The 19,765-nt window shown below is 39.6% G+C and overlaps 1 protein-coding gene across 11 annotated transcripts in view; it reads left to right on the top strand.

The window, feature by feature from the left end:
* The window catches only part of LOC117230712 (max dimerization protein 1-like), a 229,270-nt gene that overhangs the window by 120,174 nt on the left and 89,331 nt on the right, over window positions 1-19,765 (top strand). For 10 of the 11 annotated variants that reach the window (XM_033488420.1, XM_033488422.1, XM_033488421.1 and 7 more), the window contains exon 6: window positions 16,001-16,322. In XM_033488420.1, the coding sequence (XP_033344311.1) occupies window positions 16,001-16,322 (322 nt within the window). Of the gene's footprint in view, window positions 1-16,000; window positions 16,323-17,473; window positions 17,515-19,765 lie in introns of all 11 variants that reach the window. The other variant, XM_033488425.1, reaches the window with a different exon arrangement.

Here is a 19,765-nt window from a genome sequence, read left to right as displayed (position 1 = left end):
TGATATATTTTATTGAAGCAAGATATCTCCTGTACTTTGCGTAAGAAAGTTGATAGGAACTGCTTGGTGCAATTCAAGAGTCTATTCGATACATCAGGGACACGCGTTCCACTGATATTAATTTTAAAATATACAAGGTGTCTCATATCACCGACACAAATTATAGCTATAAATCAACCGAAGATAAGGTAAAACCAAGGATGAACTAAAGAAATATATCGAATGAACATATTTTACTATATTTTGAACGATTTTCTAAATTCCCTAGGTTTCAAGAACTTGTTCAATGCTACCGTATTCTTTCGCTCATTTTCGACACATTGCCTGAAAGAATATTTTAAATCCGAAGAAAATGTGCAAAAATTCCAGTTGATTCGTATAATTCCTATATTTACAAATTTCATATTGAACATTGTTAAAACATTACACACATTTCCCGTTTATTGAAACGAGATCAAGATCGAAATAATTAAAATAAATATTTGAGGATCGTACTGCAGGTTAATTCTGTGATATTACTCAACCAGTTAATTAAGCCAGGTCAACGTTAACGCAAATATTCCACTCGAAACAGAGGTTCCACGTGGGTGGAATATTTGCGCAAAAGCACAAAGAAAAAATGGACAAGTCGTACGCATTACCGTGGATCGTTCTAGATGAAGGAGATCCGGGGACGTGGATCGACGCGAACAGAGAAGCGAGTGCAATAGCAATGGAGGACAGAGTGAAATCTTGGTGCGGATATCTAATGCACGGCCGCGTAATGTACAGGTACCTGCAGCGGCTTGGATTGATGTATACCGAGAATCTCCCACGCGGACTCTGTATGCATGGGCGAACGGTGGATACGCGCCGTTGCACGCTGTTCTCTGTGTAAACCGTGGCCTGCAGAGAGAAACGGAGCGACAGCGGTTGCGCGGGCAGACGGGAGACCAGGGAACATAGACAAACACGCGTGCATAGTCATAGGCGATGCACGCACGCACGCCACGCTGCACGCCATTGTGCTGGCCAGCCTGTAATTTACTAACTACGCATCCATTGTCCGTCGCCACTCTCTCCTCGCCGCGACACCTTAGCCAACCTTCCTCGTAAACCTCAAGGGGAATGTCTTGGTTTCTCTTTTGGCTCCTCTCGACCCGCGAAAGTTCTCGTTGCGTCTGTTCGCATTAGTTTTCTGTTGGATTTTCTGGTTGCTTCGATCGATGCGTTATTAGCGTTTACGTTGCAATTCCATTTATCGAAACTATGGTTTGGTTAAACGTACCGAGTGAATTTGCACTTATTTGGATGTGAAGTTGCATTGCGCGAAGGTAGAGAACACCACGTGCATGGACACGGCAGTTCGGTTAGTGTCCGACTGATTGAACTCGTATCGACTGAATCTACTGATCCGAATGCGAAGCTCTATTATGCGAAGGAGAGATAATAGCAAGGAGAATTGGTGAATTGTAGTTGTATGACGAACCGTTTCTTATTGGCAGGTTTAAATAAACCGAGAGTTGAGAGATTCGAGATCGAGTTAAATATGTTTCTGGGAAAAATTTGTATTGTGAAGTAGAATGAACGAAAGCAAGACTTTAGACGAGACTGTCTTCAGACTGAATATGTCTGATCGTGCCTTCAGATCTGTATGGGAATACAGCGAATAGATAAAGATCCAGGTTCTATGATATTCAAAACGGTACGAACTCTGCACTTTTCATTAAATAATTGGAAAAATCCTGCAGCGAACAGCGTACCACCTGTTTCCATTCTATCCTTCTCCCGCGAATATTTTTCCCCCTCCGTCTTTGTCTCTAACCGACCCCCTCTCGCCGTCTTCCTGTTCTTCTTTATTATTTTCTTCGCTAAGAAAGATTAAACCTCGCCCTATCGCATCCACCGTATCCTCACCTTTCACCCTCTTTCATCTTCCAACTATTTATCTTTCTCCTCTTATCTTCCTTCCCGTGTCACTTCCGCTCTCTTTTATTTAGGGCAATATTCCATCGCGAAAAAAGATCTTCTCCATTCTCGCGTCTCGATTCAATGTTTCTTTATTCTTTATTTCCTGTGAAATTCTTCCATTCTCTGTGAAGAGAATTTATTTTCTGTTTGTTTTCCGTACTTTCCAATTCTTAATTTTTTTCTTTTTTTTGTTTAAATAATTAGTGTTGTATTATTTCTCTCTCTCTCTCTCTCTCTGCGTGTGTTTGCATGTTTCTACGTTTTTACGTTGTATGTTTCTGTGTTTTACGTTTGTAGAGTACTGAACGAAATGGAATAATAAGATGATAAATATTCCTTGTGACGCGTAACCAGCACGATACAGCTGCATCGAGTACGATGCACCGGTGCAACGCACCGAAGCTCGCGGAAGAAGAAAAGTGGGACTGCGATTGCGTTAAGGAACACGACAATGGTTGGCTTCCGTTTCACGAATAATATCGCGAGCCTCTGTAATAGAGGTGACAACGACTCAGCCGTTCTTGAAACGCTGTTTCAACTCTACGAACGATAGGAAGTCATATACTTTGAAACAATTATAATTCGAAAGATAATTAGTCGAATAATCGTTAGATGATGTGACCTCAAATATCGAATAGTTAACAATTCCTATGTCACAGTGATTTATTAAAAAATTTATCTTCCTTGGTTGCGTCACTCTCTTAGTAAATTAACAATACATGGTTATAGGCTAAACGAATAGATTTTGTTTAACATATTTTTCACGTTCATAAGATCGGAAGTGAATCTTTAAAAAAGAAGCATTCCCCTCCAAGAGGTGTTTTTTCATTTTTATTTCACTATCACGGCCTAATATTGGTTCTTATATTATGTTAGAATGCTTGTAAATTAGTATCTGAAATATTGCAAAATTACATATTTTAAACGTTCGTACTTCTCTGAACAATTGTCGCTTGAAACAGCTTCGAATAAAGGGAATATCAAGACGCGTCTGATCATTGACTGTCCGATTCTCCTTATCTTCTTTGTTTCGCGTAGGCGGCTCGAACGCTTAGTTTCCAAATACACAAATTGTCTCAGACAATTTGTAGATTGCTGCGACCTTTGGTACGCAAAAAACAACGTTATAAATTATCTGATATTTTATTTCTAATTTTTCATTACTCTTTGCATCGCAAAGGTTACTTCGAAACGTTTGGAACCTCTTTTATGGTATTCTTCGGTAGCCTCGGATTACCATCTAAGACAGTGTGAAACGAAAAATAAAGTAAGTTATCGATCAATATAAAAGATATTCGATGCGCATGGAATTTTTATTTTATTATTACGATATTAATATAAAATCTTTCTTTCAACCTATCCTCGGTTTACCATATGTATAAAATTCGGCTAGAAATCGCATCAAAATCATTGGAAAACCGGAGGGCAATCCGTCAGGGTATCGCGATGGCTCGGTGACATAATAAACAGTGAAATTTAACGTGGCAGCTGCATGCTGTGATTCGTATTCCGCGTGGCACGTCGCGAGCGTACGTCGTATCAGGCTTTATTGGCCAGTGGGACATATACGTAGGTTCCACCTTGCGTCAAGGCAGGATGCAACACTACGTGGAATATAAACTGGCGTTATTCGATCGAAGAATACGCACGCACTATCGCATAGTGCCTCTGTGTCAGCATTTTATCTACATTATTCAACCACCATACGGATACGCGTTTCACCGTATTAGTGTCTTGAGATAATTGCAGGAAACGCTTTCGCACCAACCAGAATCATCATGATACTTCCATGGGAGTCATTGGCCTGCTATTGTCGTTTTTATCTAACTTTCTTCGCTAATTCTGTTAATGTTTAAATACCTGATGTTTAAAATCGATTCGCCTCCTAAACAAGATTAAATAATTACATTAGGTCAATGATATTATCTCACCTCTGAAATTACACATCTTTATTTTATTACAAATATCTGCCTTTTAAGTTGTTTGATGCTTTAAGTTGTTGTTAAGATGCTTCTGCTAATACACACGGTGCGTTACTGTTGAAACACAGGAAAACAAAACCGCAATATTTGCGATAGCAGCCTTACCTTGATATCTAGCGTTGGATATCTGATGGTTGGACATAGGCTACATATTTTTCCAGATAATCTCGTTTTCCTTTTATTTCCTGATATTGAGTGATTGATCCAATTGAAATATTGAACATCCAAGTTTTTACTTATTCTTGGTAATTTTTCCAAAAAAAGTAAATTACTTTCTTTTACTGTGTCTTTTTTCTAAAGTAAAGATAATAACATGGTCGAAACGATTAATTGGCTGAAAGCGTTATTTTTATTCCTTATTTCAGATAATCTATAATTTCGATAAAATTTGTCCAATTCAGCGTAGTTTCCCACCATATTACGCAGAACAACATGCATTTCCATAACACGAAGACCCGTGTCACGTGCCTAAACGTTCCACATACCCGGCACTAACGCAAAGTTTCTAATATTTGAGTCACTCGATCGTCGCCTCGACTTGCTAATTGAAAGATAAACCCTCTGAATCGTTCGAGGGCCTATCGCGGTTCCCATATCGAAAGCATGTTTCTCTCGGCCATGGCATTGTTTAAAACTGATTGTGCTATCGCACGTGTGCGTCATGTGCATTCTCTGTCCCTGCCTACACTGCAGGCTGACCAACGTGGACACGCACATGCATATTGCAGCGAGCTGCACAACCCAGAAACGAACGACCGTGGATGCATCAAGTAATGAATATTCCGTTTCTACGCGTTACGCGCGCCCCGGCTTCGTTCAGCCGCAGCCCATTAATTCGAAAAATCTCCATCGATTTGCAGCGAATATATTAGCGTTGTTGATGGACGCTGGAGTTTTTTTTTGTGCAGGGGAACTGTCAGATTATGCAATTGTGTAGAAAATTCTTCTGAATTCAAAAGTCGAAGGATTCATATCGGTAGATCGCGGGCTTTCGTGCATTTACAGGAATTTCGAAGGTATAAAATTGTACAGATTGTTCATGATACGGGGAAAGATACAGAGTATGCAAATATCACGGCGCTTTTTATAATACTCGAAGGGTAAAGAATAATCTTCTATCCAAGCTGTACTTTTTTCATCGTATTCTCGAAAATCTAAATTTGCATAAAACTCTGTATGTAATATAGAGATAGATATAACGTATCATAGCGCTTTCTGTAATACTTGACGGATAGAATAATTTTCTACCGCAATTCTATTTTTTTAATCGTATTCTCAAAAATCTAAATTTGCATAGAAATTTGCATAGTAGTCTATATATTTATAAGTTTTGTATAGGTTATATAATACAAGTTATATGATGCAGAGGTGACTGATTTGTTCATCAACTCCTAGCACAAGCCACCGTACTTAGAAACGTGAAATTTTCGCAGTATAAGGATTTGATATGTAGGCGTAGGATAAAAAAGAAATTGTTGGGAATAAAAAACCTGGAAGAGTAAAAAAGATACATATGCCACGAGTCGCTAAAGTGGAGAATGTGAAATTCGGTATACGAATTTCTCATTAAAAATAAGCGAACAGGTGTTTGCGCGTTTTTCGAAATTTAACTCCTGAAGGGTGTTTAAACAGAGAATAATAAACATAAATTAAAATACTGTGCGGATGAAATCGCGAACGCGCAGCTAGTTATAAAACACTCTTTTACTGGTTTTAAATTAAATAAGGCAGCACCGCGAGTCATTGAACGCCGATCTCTGTGAAAATCGTGAAAATACGGATTGAAAACTCGCAGAAATTCAGGCGTAAAATTTAATTGGATTTAGCAGATGTTTCATCTGAAAGAATACATCCGATCGAAGGAAAATCTGCAGTTTTATACTTACGCACTGCGAAGGGTTATTCGATCTTATCGAACGAGATACTCAAGAACCTTCGCCTCTTTCCAAACATAAAATTCCTTTTACAAAACGTCGCCACGTTCGTCCAGGTAATGAAAAATCGAACTCCCGGAGCATCCATCGATCTGTTCGCAGGAAGCCAAAAAACGAGCCACCTAATCAGACGAAACACACGTTCCTCGAGCGAACTCACACTTCGACAAGATCCAATTTGTCGTTGGAAAATTAAGGAACGTCCTGATGTCTCCCTCGTCTCCTCTCTTCTCCCACCGATTCCCTTCGACCATTCGAATTATCTAACCTTTGACACAGGCCCGGGACTCGACAAGCGCGAGGCCAGCAGAAGGAAAAAGAGAGCAGAAGCAGAGATGCTTTTTTCCTGACAATTAAACACAATTGTCGCTAAGCGGCAGCGTCCGTTCCCGGACATTAAATATCCCCCGAACGAAGAAGGAGGCAGAGAGAAAACGAGAAAGAGAGAAAATATATAGCAACGGCTCGGGGATACGGTTGAGCCGTAGGAAGAATTTATGTTCGCTCGTCGCAGGAAAGTCCAACGAGTCGGTGCGAGCTGATTTCACCGAAGCAAATTACTTCTTTAAATCGGGCAGACGCACGCCTCGACGCGATCCATTTCACTTTCCTTCGTGGCGGAAGCGGCCGAAAAGGAAAAATCCACGTGTCCCTTTCTTTTCCAGGCCCGTTTTACGGATTCTCGCTCGACACGACGTCGATTCGATTTGCCGTCGCGCAACATTTGCTGCCTCTGCTATCTCTGCATTACTTTAATCTCCCAGTCCTGATTTTCTAAAAGCATTCGCGGAGATTTTGGGAAATTCCTTCCCCCGGAATCTGTTTTGTTTGGGTCCGCGAGCTTCCCGCGAGTCGCGAGACATTTTGAAGTATTCGGATAATTTTTCGAAACTTCTCGAGGCTTTTTTCGACACTTCTCGAGGCTTTTTTCGAATTAAGAAATATGCGATTAATTTCTTCTATTTTGGAATTAGTCTTGGAACGATTTGGTATTTCATCTCTTCAGGATTTGTTCGTTGAATCGTGTTCTGTGGCTTGTGGCAGATTTCAGCGCGTTTATATGATAGTTGGAAGTTCTTGAACGGTTCTTTCGGATCGAAAAGCGAGTCAACTGCTCCCATGTTGAAGGAGATACAATTCTAAAGGGAAAAAGAAATTCCTTGATCTTCGAGGTTAGTGGATCAACTTTCTAGTATTCAAAGTATATAAAATCGGTTGTTTGTTTTAATCAATTTAGCATGCAGGCTGTACATATTGTAACGTCAGAAACATCGTATCAACAGTAACTTGAGATCAAGAGAATCTTTAGATCTTCCTTTGTCTATCTATATGTAATTCCATAATGAAACCAAATTCTGCGAAAAATGAACGAGCATCTAAACACTTTCGTACGATAATCTACATATTAAAAAGACTTCAAAATTGGCTCGAAATATCCTTACCGAAAGACATTCTGTGGCCTGAGAAAAGCCAGCTATAAAAGGATCGAAAGGGTGAGGTCACCAGGATTGCAGATAAGAGACATCGTTCGATACGCGCGTGTGTGTACTGTCCTGTGCTTCTTCCTTCGGCTTGATATGAGTTTACAACGTAGATAAGGTTGGTTTCGAAGCGGTCGAGCCCTGGCTACTGTCGTAAAATGCGCGGAAGCCGGCTTAAAAGCGAGGCTTCCACCGTTTCGTGCCGGGAAACTCTAATCGCGCCGCTTTCTATCCACCGTCTCGCGCGTTCTTCCACGCTCATTCACTCGACGATAAATTACCCGCGTAATCAAAATGGTAACTGACGCTTTCGACTGATTTTTATAGATCGTTTTGTAAATATTTAAATCGTTCGATCGAACAATTACAACGATCAAACGTTTGACGAATCGATTGATTGAACGATTTAAATATTTAATGAATAATTCGATCAAACACTTTACACCCTAAACTCCTGCTAAAGCTCAAACTCATCCTCTACTATACGTCGTATCATATACTGTGAAATTAAATTTAAATATTGTAAGTTAAATTTAAATTTAAGCATAGTGTAAAAACTGTAGATGTAGAAAAATACATAAGATTTACGGTTAAGGATAGGAATACGGTTAAGAAACTTTCTTAACCGGTGTAATTAACTCTCGGTTAATTTTCGAGACATAATCGGTCACCCAACGAATCTTTATCAGACTGGAGCTCTCGAAACTTTACAAGTTACCCTAATCCCCAAGAAACCAGCAGCGAAATGAAAGAGAACGGAGCAACGGACGCGCACCAATTTCCAAACTATCCCCTGCGAGCGTACGCATTAACTCTACAATTTCAACGTCGCAACACAGTATCCAACGGTATCTTTTGTTCCGCCCCCTTATCCAGCATTTTTTCTCATCAGCGACGCGACCGACCGGACGTTTCCTTTGTCCCGTTGGTCCTCGGTAAGTCGCAGACAATTTTGTCCCGCTTTCTAATCGCCACCCTCGCCATTATTCCCTGCCATTCCACGGCTCGCGCCAATTGCTTATCTTTGTATCTTCTGCACCCTGTCGACTCGCGTCTTAGCTTTTTCCTGGGGCTCTCTTGTTCCCAGGCGTTCCTCTCTTCTCTTTCGAACAGAGAAGAAGTGATTACAGGGTAGCCGAGCAACGTGTAGTGTTCTGGAAGGGTGTCATAAATCGCAGACGACTCCTTCAATTCCTTTCTCTCCCTTTTTCTCCCACTTTTTCCCTCTCTCTCTCTCTCTCTCTCTCTCTCTCAGTTCGTCTCTTCGATCGCGCACGCTCTATGCAGCGCCGTTTTCCTCTTGCCTCGCGCTTATTTACATGCTACCTTCTTCTTTCGCTTCTCTTTCGATTTCTTCCGGCCTTTGTTTCTTTTGTTTCGCCGGGTTGTTGCGGATTTTCTTAGGAAAAAGGGAAGGGCGAGTTTCGACGAACAGTAGGTGGACGAGCGAAATGGAAATCTACGTGGAGGTTTAATTTCGTGGGGATGTTGATATTGAAAGTATCGAATTCTTAAAAATGGCCAGACTCATTTTTACCTGTTAGCGAGGATATACTGGCGACAAACTTTAACGAACGGTATTGCCCTCTTGTAGTCGAATCTCGGAGAAGTCATTTTCAGGTTCCACATTTCATACGTACCGTCCTAGTAAATAGCAGATAATGCACTCTCCTCTCTCGTCGGTTCTCAATTCTTCATCGATTTCTCTCGAATCTCAAAAGAATCGTACCGCTATAATACGTATGTACGTTCGTTCCATTTTCTCCACTTGTGTGCAGCGTAGGCATTTTTTAACGCTCGCAAATATATGTCGTTTTAAAGGTTACGCTTCAGCGATCATTTTGACGAAGATCACTTTGAAAAATAAAACTGAACGTGTCGGGAAATAAAGAACGTATTAAGTGCACGGTGGCTACAAGTATTCGCCCCACCCTCGCATCTATCGTAGTGTCTATATACCGATTAATTAAATCCAAGTAGGTTTCACTGCTCTAACCATCATAATACATTCTGTGAGATGCGTATCCGTCATGCTAAAGTCGTAAATTTACGGATTCCACGTAGCATAGATCCACACGGTATAATCAATCAGTTGGAAAATTCATCCATTTTCGAGCACCTTGTCGGCAGAATAAATATTCAACAGCGAAAGAATTAACGTCGTATTGCTACCAAAGTTTGATACCACGAAAATGAAATGTACAGAACATCGGTAAAAATCTTCGTTGAAAAAGGAGGCTATGTCCATGTGCTTCTCGTAGCCACTCTAATTTATATGCAAAAAATAATCGACTCTAACGACTACGAGTATATAATCTCTAACAAGCAAATACTACAAGATGGGTAAATAAATATTTTTCCCGGATAGTCCTCGATTCGCACGAATGAAGGGTGCTCGGAGCTACTTTGCTCTAGCAACCCTTGCTCGATTGCCCACCGTGGACAGCGTTCACTGTGGTCACTCGGTGGTTGCTAGTGGTCACTTTACCCAAAATCGTTTCCGACGACTACTCGACTATCGTGAACGTTTCTGGTGGTTCCCTTTCGATTCCAACTACTTTCGTGGACAGTGTCCATTCCGGATCAGTGGTGGGAGATAATCTATCACCTTACCGGCTTCCCTTCGGCAGTACCTTGCCGAGGTACACTCTACCGTGATTAAATTGCGACTTAGAAGAATTTCTACGTGCTGGCAAGCAATCCTATCAAGACAGAGAGTATTCCGAGGTGAATTCTACGAACTAGAAATCCCTAGGCTTCCGAGGAAGGAATTTCAGAAGCGAAGGAGAATGGAGACGCGTGGCGAAGTAAGACACGTTTTATTTAAGTCGAGAAACCAATATCCGTAATTCCATATGTAATTGTAAGCCGCTGCGATCGTAACAGCTGCTCGTTTATCCTCTGTCAAGTCCCGATTGGCTGTTCGGGTCCAGCCAGTAGCTCAACAATCATCGCAACCGAATTTAGTCCGCGAGATGTACCGTAACAGAAAGAAAGTCTCCGCTAAAGCGAATCGGTGTACTGTGTTCTTAATCGTCAAAAATTCTTAGATAAATAAAATTCTTAGATAAAAAAAAAATAATTAGACGCATAGAACCTGCAGACTCGATACACCGCGACACTGCGTTTGTAGTATCGTGAGTTTGACGTCGATGGAGGAAAACATCACAAGGGAACAATCATGCGGACGTGGCTGACGACGTGTGAAAAGGAAATTTCAACACTGCGATCGGTGCAAAGACGAAGGGGAAGTAACTTTAGAAATAAAAAAGAAGGGCACGAGGAAAATGGTCGTTGCGAGAGAAATCGAAAAATGTATCGAACAAGAGACTCTATCGCTCTAGCGATAGTAAAATAGTTCAAGAAATTCGCAGTGTTTCTATCACGAATTCTCCTCGAATTTTCTGTATAAGCTAGATGCACAGGTGGAAAGTGGAAATTTTGAAATACAAAGTAACAACGTAAGGACGTTAAAAGAGAGATTTCAGCAATGATAAAGAAAGGGGAAGAAGGAAGAAGAGAAAAACGAGAGAAATTCCGGGAGTTCCGACGTAGAATCGATTTAAGCCCCGTAAAAGTCCCCACCTTGAAACGGTTAATCGGATTGCCAGCGCAAATATACGTACGTATTCGACGTTCACACGTCGCGTCGTCGTCGTCCGCGTTAATTGTATTTCGAACGAATTGAACGCGTTCGACTCGATTACCGGACAAAAAGAAAGAAAGAAGAAGATGGGGTGAGATGGAGGGGAAAAAAAAAAAAAGAAAACAGCGACGCACATCGATGCTTCTTGCTGCGTCGCTGATGCAACGGGAAGCCGTCCAATCGCGTTCACCGATCGTTGCGCCTTTTACACCGGAAGCGGATGGCCTCTTCCTCGCGAGTGACCACAGTTTTCTATCTGCGAGCGTTGCGTAAACACTGGGAGGTGAATCTTGACGGATAAATGGGTGGATGTGAGAATTGGATATCATTTGTTGAATAACGAAGTTGTGACTTTTAGAAAATGCACCGATTCGCGGAAGCATTCGAACATTTTCGTCTTCGTATTATCGTTCGTCGATGACTTACTGCACAAATATCGTACGTCTCCTTTCCATGAAATTTTCAAATAGTTTTCGATTGTCTCCTTATGGCGTATAATGATCACATCTCTATGCTATTTCGCAATAAATTCGTCAAGAAGAATATTTCCGTATCGGCGCATTTATGCAGATATTTTCTGGAACCACGAACAAGCTTTGTTATTTTGTATTCCTAAAAAGGACGCATAATTTGCATCGTGAATTTTATAATATCGCCGATAAAGATAAATAAAAGTAGTTATTTAATTATCAAGTATCATTGAATTTTTGAAACTGTTTTTCTCGAAAACGCTGAAAGCCGACATACGATATTTGTGCAATACGGCGTCGCTGTGTTACATAAAATATTCTGAACTGTGATTAGCACTATAACGTAGCACAACACCGTCGTGATTACATTGGTCAAATTTGAGAGTTTGGTCAAGAGAGTTGTACAATGTTTGTTAAGGGAATTCGTAATTATTTTCACGTTTACATTCACACAATTTGCAATTGTTTTCGTCTGTACATTCACACAATTTGCTGTTCTTCTCGCGTCTACACTTACACAATTCGTAATTATTTTCACAGTGACATTCACGCGATTTGCAATTGTTTTCACATTCGCCTTCACACAATTCGCAATTATTTTCACATTTACCTGTGCGCGCATTGTCGCGATCAAACATTCTACATTTTCATTTCGCAGGCGCATTCACAAGCGCATTCTCGAAATTCACAACCGCGTTCCACTCTGATGTCTATCGACATTTATTAAACTTTTCAATTATATCTATGCGAAACATATTACGAATATAAATGCTAAACGAAACGAGCGATATTAGCAAATAGTTTCAAATGTCATAAATTAATATTTTTTCGTTTCTAGTTGTTATGAATTAATAAAGACGATACAGTGAAAAAAAGAAAAAAGAAAAGAAAGGAAAGATCGCAGAGAGGGGATAACAATCGTAAGATGACACGAATAGATGAAACTCGATGAATATTCGATCGATCTGATCTTGAACGTATAAAAAGAGCAGGGAAAAAGGGCACAAATCAATAACCAACTGTTAATTTCGGATCGCGTGATACGTCGCCTTAATTACTCGGAGCAGTCTCTTCTCGAACACAAGATATATATCTCGTGTCTTCTTTAATTGAATCTAGCCCGACTAGTTCTTCCGCGATGACGCTTTTACGCTGGTTGTTGTTATCGTTCTGCTCGATCTTATGTAATAGTTCTTTAGCAATATCGACAATCCGTCTGGTATCCTTTTTCCGTGTAATAGAAAAGATAGTAATACGTTCTCGTTCGTACAAGACAGTTCTCAAGCAAAATTGCGTATGATGTTTTCGATGAAATGGAAGTTTGCTGTATCTTCAAATGGAAACAGAAAAGTCGAATTCCCAGATGTCGAGGTAATTCAAAGAGCTAGATTAATGGTTCAGCAACATTCGTTTTTATTTCCAGACAGTATGGAGAAAATGACACTCGATCCGAAAGTAACAGTTTACTATTGCAGTTAGTAGCATTAGTTGGTAGCAACAGTTATCGTTTGTGTCGTATCATTAGTAGCGACAATTATCGGTGTTATATCTATCTTTTCGAAATGCTAGCTTCCACGGGATTATAGATTGTTGCATTTAAAAACTCTCTAACAAAGAATGTACTTTCCTACATAGAACATAGAATTACAAATTTAAACAGCCGACTAGTTTATCTCGGTTAGGCTCTAATCTTAATCTTAACGTTAAAAGTATAATTGTAATAATGCGTTTAAAGGAGGATAGGCTTCTAGGAACAAAGAAAAATTACACGTTTGAAAAGTTGGTAATCTCTGTGACGAATTAACGGATTAATAATACCACAACGTGATTATATTTTCTTCGGCAACGAGTTTGAAATTCCTCGCGTTTGATCAAAGGGAAACTGTAGTATTATTTCGCGTCATTCGTTTAATTTTCCGAGAGATCCGATAGTATCGAAGTCGCTTAAAAGGAGCATCGCCGAGGCAGGAAACATTTTTCATTTAAGTCAAAGAGAATCGCGTTGGGTCAGCCAGGAAGTTGCTTCTTTTCCTTCAACAGTAGCGACGAACCCCTATTGCGATGGGAATCCAACGACTGTTGTTCGTTCGAAAGCGATTGCTTCGGATGTTCTTCAACGAACCGACGGTCTACCTAATTATAAAGTTAAATTAAGTATTGATACACCGGTGTTCTTCCCTTGTCTCGTCCAACTCGAAAAACCTTTGTCTCGTGGGCTTTTGTACAAACCTCTCCGGATCTTGTCATTTTATTCTTTGTCATCGTTCGAACCGCTTAATCTTTTTAGTACTTTGGCCGATCATATTCGTTGCCGAGTATTTACCTGGCATTATGGTTAACCGTGGCTACTCAACGAAATTTTCGGTTTAAGCTTAATTATATTTTCTGCGATCGTTATCGCGTAGTTCGGTATCGTAGCTTTAGTATCGCGGTCAACGGTGATAAATTTATCTAAACGCTATCGAAATTGTTGGAACGTGACCATGGAACGTCCATGTGTTTCTGCGCGTTCGAGAAGTGCTGAGTGGTAGTTGACCGGATCTTGATCGTAATTGGACCGCGAGTGTAAATCGTGTTTTAATATAGCCCAGACAACAAACCTTGAAGCTCGTTGCAGTCGATTGCTGGGAATTATTCCCTCTACCTTTATCGCGTGAAAAGCGTGCTTTCGTATCCTAAGAGCTGTGTCCTTCGTACTATTAAATATTTAATAACAAGAATATTTCTTTGAAAGGATCAACAATTCTGAAAATTCCTATTACTACGGCGTATTTCACTTGATTATTCGATATATTTCTTTGGAAATAAGAGGATTTCATAATTTTTATTTCGATAAAAATTTTTCAATCCCGTTGCGTTCTTTTGCATCATATCGGATCGGATTATGAATTAAATGATAAATGATAAATGATAAATGATAGGCTTTAGATAACGAACGATCGTGTCTTTTAATACTCAAGGAATTCTCTAAGTTTGGGAAGAAAATACGCACGATTGTCTATCTGCAATGTAGCGCTAAAATATTTCTTAACTGAAGCTAACTCGTGCCTGTTAAAATCAAAGTAGAACTGGGATATACAAATACAAGAACAAGCATTCGTTTCAGATTTCTCAGATGTCACAAACACCAGAAATATATTTCCCATTCGTGCGACAAATTCTCTGATTAAAGAATCGAAGCCGAGCTCTTGTTTCCCGATTTAATTAACAGAATGTCGTTCATTTGGACGTTCCTTTCGTTATTAATAGAACGTGAAATTCTTTGAACGATTCCTTGACCAGGCAAAATAATATCCCATGCCCGGTTCATTAACACGAAACGAACATTCCCAATGAGAAGTTTAAATTTTCTAAATCTCATGTCAGAGCCCTCGAATTAGCTGCGGCTTTATTGTAATCCTCGCGAGCTTAGCGAACTGTGTTTCAATCCCCCTCTCCAGCCCATTAATTCCGCGATTTTTCAGCAGTTTCGTATCCGCTCACCAGAATTAATCTTCGAAATGAAGATGGAACAAAAGCAGAAGCCAATTGCCGCGAGTCCCGCCATGAACAGAAACGCGGTTAACGTTGAAATCCTTTTGCGCGCAGTTTCCCGTAAACGCATTAAAAAAATACTCCGATCCCGGACTAACGTCCAACGGGATTATCTGTAGCGGAATTTTTTACAGGAGCATGATAAATCAGGGGACGAACGTTCGAAAGATTAAAACGTCTATGATATTCTCCCTCTTTTTTTCTCCTCGTTGCTTTTTTTCTCTCTTTGAAAGCCATATGGCAAATTGATTTTGTTGGAAGCTGTTCGTTCTATTAGGGTCTTATGGTTTAGTTGACTTATGGAAGTTTTATCGAAATACATTAGAGTTTCAGGGGATGATATTACGTCGTTCGGGCTATTTTGTTTCTGCTTGCTTTAGAATTACGTTAAGGAGGAACAGAGTATTGGGATAGAAACGCGGTGAAACATAATTTAGTGCAAAATACATTTTCTAATGAGAATACTGACATTGCTGGAACAAGTATAGAATAATCATAGAATTAAATGGAGTAAAAAATAATAATGGATTTCGAAATTAATTCTAGATTCAATTTCGTATAATACCTCCTGCGTTTTACAGTCATTTTCGACCTAATCGTGTTTTTTCGCCTTTTATAAGTTCTCTTAAATTTGAAGAAAAAAAAAGAAGAAAAAGGAAAAGATATAAAAGAATATTCACCGATATGCGTGAAATTTCTCCTCTCAATTCTACGTTAAATACTTAAAATATCTAAAGTCTCTTGCCCAACTAAAACCAAAAATCCAAATTAAGGCACAAATCTCGAGGATCGCCAGATTAAAATTCCACGCATCCAAAAATCTAGACACTAATTTTTAAATACAGCAATTTCTGACAATTCAACTGCCTGAATATCTTAATATCGACCGAATATCATAATCAACGAATATATCTATATTAGGGATACACGCCTCGTTGATATAACCTAAAGGGATTGAATCGAAGTTGCATGATGCATAATGGGGATGAACGTTGGGTTACAGAGCCTGGAGGAGCGTGAACGCAAGCACGCCGTGCACAAGGAACAGCTGTCTCGCGAGCAGAGGTTCCTCAGGCGACGGCTGGAGCAGCTGACAAACCAGACAGGCCTGCACGTGTTGCACGGCCTCCACGGCCTCCATGGGCTAAGCTCGAGCGCTCCAACCGGTTCCTCTTGCGGTCCTGGAGCTGCCGCGGCCGCGGCTCTTCTCTCCAAACGGCGCAGCGTTTCCGAGTGTTCTCTCGGCACAGCTTCTTCGACCAGCTCCACGGCCAGCTCCAGGAACTCCGACAGATCTGCAGGCAGTCCCTCTGTCTCGGAGTCCGGTAAGTGCTGCTTTACCTCTATCGCATGCTATCGCTTACTCTTTCAAATGATCAATCGATGTTCCACGCTAGGAGGATCCGGTCATTTTCACTTGGCTGTTGACTAAAATTGTTATTGTCGCTATTAGACTGTGGATTTTTATGCAAACTTCTATGTTTGAAAATAGAATTCACAAAGGTGGAAACTCGGTGGAAGATTGTTTTTCGAAATATTATAGGAAGCGCTATACTTTGGATATTTTACAGCGGAGGAGGAAATTCGTATAAAATTTAATTTTCACGAAATGGATTTATATTTAACCTTCTATTTGCAACCTTATCTTTATCGATGTCGCCTGCATACTGGATCGTTCCAGTTCGTGTGGTTCTTCTCACGTTTTCGCGTTTTTGAAAATCCCTCGAAATTCCTCGATACACTTTCGAGTTTCTTCACAAGTTTCACATAAATATGATCCAGTAGTTTTCGTCGCTACATGTCACCCTAGTTTTTCTAGCCAAAGCGAAATTTAAACAGAGATGGAAGTGGAACGAATGAAAAATTACTTAAAATTACCGATCGGAAACGACCCAGTGTGCAGAAGGAGGGTTAATGAGAGCAATGATGAATATAATATTTGTATAGCACGGAACAGATGACTGTTACCAACATGGTGAACAATTTTTAGTACGAAAGTTACTAGACTTCATGATGAGTCAATTTTAAACTTCCTTTTATCAATCACTGCAGTGCCTTGAATAATTATAGACTGAATCCTATTTTTAAATTTTTCATGATATTAAAACAAAAATCAGCAAACCCGTTTACATAATTTCATATTATAATATACGACAGAACTGAAGATGCAACAAATAAAAATCTTCTTCTTTCGTAGTCTGGAAAAGATTAAATTTCCTCTTAAAATTGTGTTTCTCGCTGTGAGAAAATATAAAGCCAACGTTAATTTTGTTACGTTTTCATTAAATATTTAATGAATTCTCCTTTATCTCTGATTGCTTCTATTAATCTATTAGCTACGTTATCCGCTAAACTCATTTGAAGTTTCGTTTTGAATATCCGCCCACGTGGACTTTATTCTTTTCCTAAGTTCCAAGATCATTTTCATACGTGGTCTCACCTGATCGTAAACTTTTCTGACTAAAATTCTTCACAGGTTCTCGATGGGATTCGGATCAAGACTCAACGCTGGCCACGGTAATAATTCTATTTCGAAATCTTGAAACCACTTTTTTATAGTGGCGGCTGTTTGAGTAGAAGCATTGTCTTGCTGAAAGATTGACTTTTCCTCTATTTCGATTATGAGAGTCGATTATTCGCTATGTAACATCTCCTCATATCCTACAACGTTCAATTTGACTTTTGCTAAAACAATTTCTCTTAACATATCCAGGCATGACCGGTGGTCCCTTGGAAATATTGAAGAAATAACGCAAAAGATGTGTTTGAGTCTATAATTATTCACAGCACTGTATATATCATTCCGTGTTACGTGCATTGCGCGTAGTTTCGCACTTTCAAATTTCCCATAAATGCATAAAAATCCGCAGTGTAACTATCATTTTTAGCAACGAGTACGATCAGGCCGCCCAGGAGCCACATTGATCAACTGTATAAATCGAAATATTCAGAAAACCGATATACCTTACAGACGCTATTTTTTAATTTACTTTAGAATTCACAATTACTTGTATCATCTTCTTGCGACGAACGAACTTATGGAAGCAAATGGTTCGTTCCTCGAGAACAGAATATTAGTGGCGTACTTCTGCAATGAAACTAAAAGATGCGTTAAAACTGTAGTTGATCGGTTTCGCTTCTGCGAGGCTCGAGTTACTTGCAAGTTTCAGATTTTTAAAGAGAGATAAGCGTTTTATTCACAGTTCGTCTAAAATTATAGCGGATCTTAAAGCGCAAAAGGAATATTAGAAAAATGGCCACTTTGTTCTATTTCTAGCACTTGGACGAGTGGTTAGCATCGCAGATTATGGGTTCCGCGAGCTTTCTATATCGTGATTATCGTACAATTTTTCGTGAATGAAAATAATACGTATACGAAGATAGGAGATTGGAACCTCGGAGAATACAACCTTAAAATCGTCGATATCAGTATCGTATCGATAGATTATTATAGCGATCATGGTCATGTGAAAGCGACATAAAGTTGGACAACGCTTTGGTCGTTGCACCCATGGAACGATTTTAAGCCAGGGATTTCTAATTCCGTGATTTCCAAAGCGATGAAGCAGCAAGGTTAGCTGAGTCAGCTCGTTAGGAGAACTTGGATCGAGCGATGCTTGTCCGTATAAATATCGTTCGTGGTTGTGGGTAAAATTGGAACGATCCACGAATTATGAGTCAACTGTTGCGACTCATCGCCACGGTTTCAATGTCACGGCTTCGAGTTCGATATCGGTAGATAAGAATGACTGCTAGAATTGGAATTTTCCGAGATATTGGGAAAATTAATACGAACTTGAAATTGTGTAGCTATGTAAGAAAAGAATTTTAGGAATTTTAGATTTACATGAAATCTCTTTAGAGCGACCTTTCGTGTCAAGAAATTGAAGAATTCTAGATCTGTAGGTAAGTAATTATTTGTACATCCTCTTGAAAATTATTTGAAAAAGGATTTTCTTTGAAATGAGAAACCTTAAATCTTATCTTGAAACGCAGCTTTCTGCGACACGCTGAACGTTATAGAAAAATAAAAGAAGAAATTACAATTTACATATTAGATAATAAGAAAATTCGAAACTTGCGATATTTTGAAATTCGTTCAAATTAAACAATTACGATTTATACGCAGTTTCGTTAAAACAGAAAATTCAAAGATTCTAAACTTATTATATTTCGAAATTCGCTGGACTTCCTGGCTGGAAACATTTTTAAACAACAAGATTCATACTAATCGTGAACAAGTATGAATTAGTTTCGAAGAGTTCGAAACGGTTAATTAGCTAGCGGTTGGTCGTTAATTAACAGTTACAATTCTTCGGTTTGATTTTGAAGCCATTAGAATCGAGAAACGATTAGTATCACGAGTCTTACAACAATCTTTGAACCCCGTTGAGACCCGCAAGAGATATCACTGATACAGCTTGGCAACTTTCTTTCTGGTTACGCGAAAGTTGCCCTGCTCATTTAAATATCGTCTGTTTACTAGCCACTCTGATGATCAGGGCGATCGCGTATCCGAGAAACTGGCGTAAAATTCTCTACCAGGCGCAGGCTATTTCGCGGAGGAAGTTGAATCCTCGCATATCAATATTTAATTTAACTTTGTAATTAGCTAAGGCTTCCCTGTGCATTCGTTTAAGAACGCCTAGATCGATGGTCCTCGGTGTTTGCAATACCAAGAGGACGTTGGATCTTCTCATTTTGAAACCAAGTTTATCGTTTACGTGGAAAAAGAAAACGAATTCAAGAATGTACGAAGATATCGTTT

The sequence above is a fragment of the Bombus vosnesenskii genome, unplaced genomic scaffold (genome assembly GCF_011952255.1).
Source record: "Bombus vosnesenskii isolate JDL3184/JDL3185 unplaced genomic scaffold, Bvos_JDL3184-5_v1.1 scf7180000013267, whole genome shotgun sequence".
Lineage (NCBI taxonomy): Eukaryota > Metazoa > Arthropoda > Insecta > Hymenoptera > Apidae > Bombus > Bombus vosnesenskii.
The sequence above is the reverse complement of the archived record's forward strand: the minus strand, read 5'-3'. Positions and strand labels throughout refer to the sequence as shown.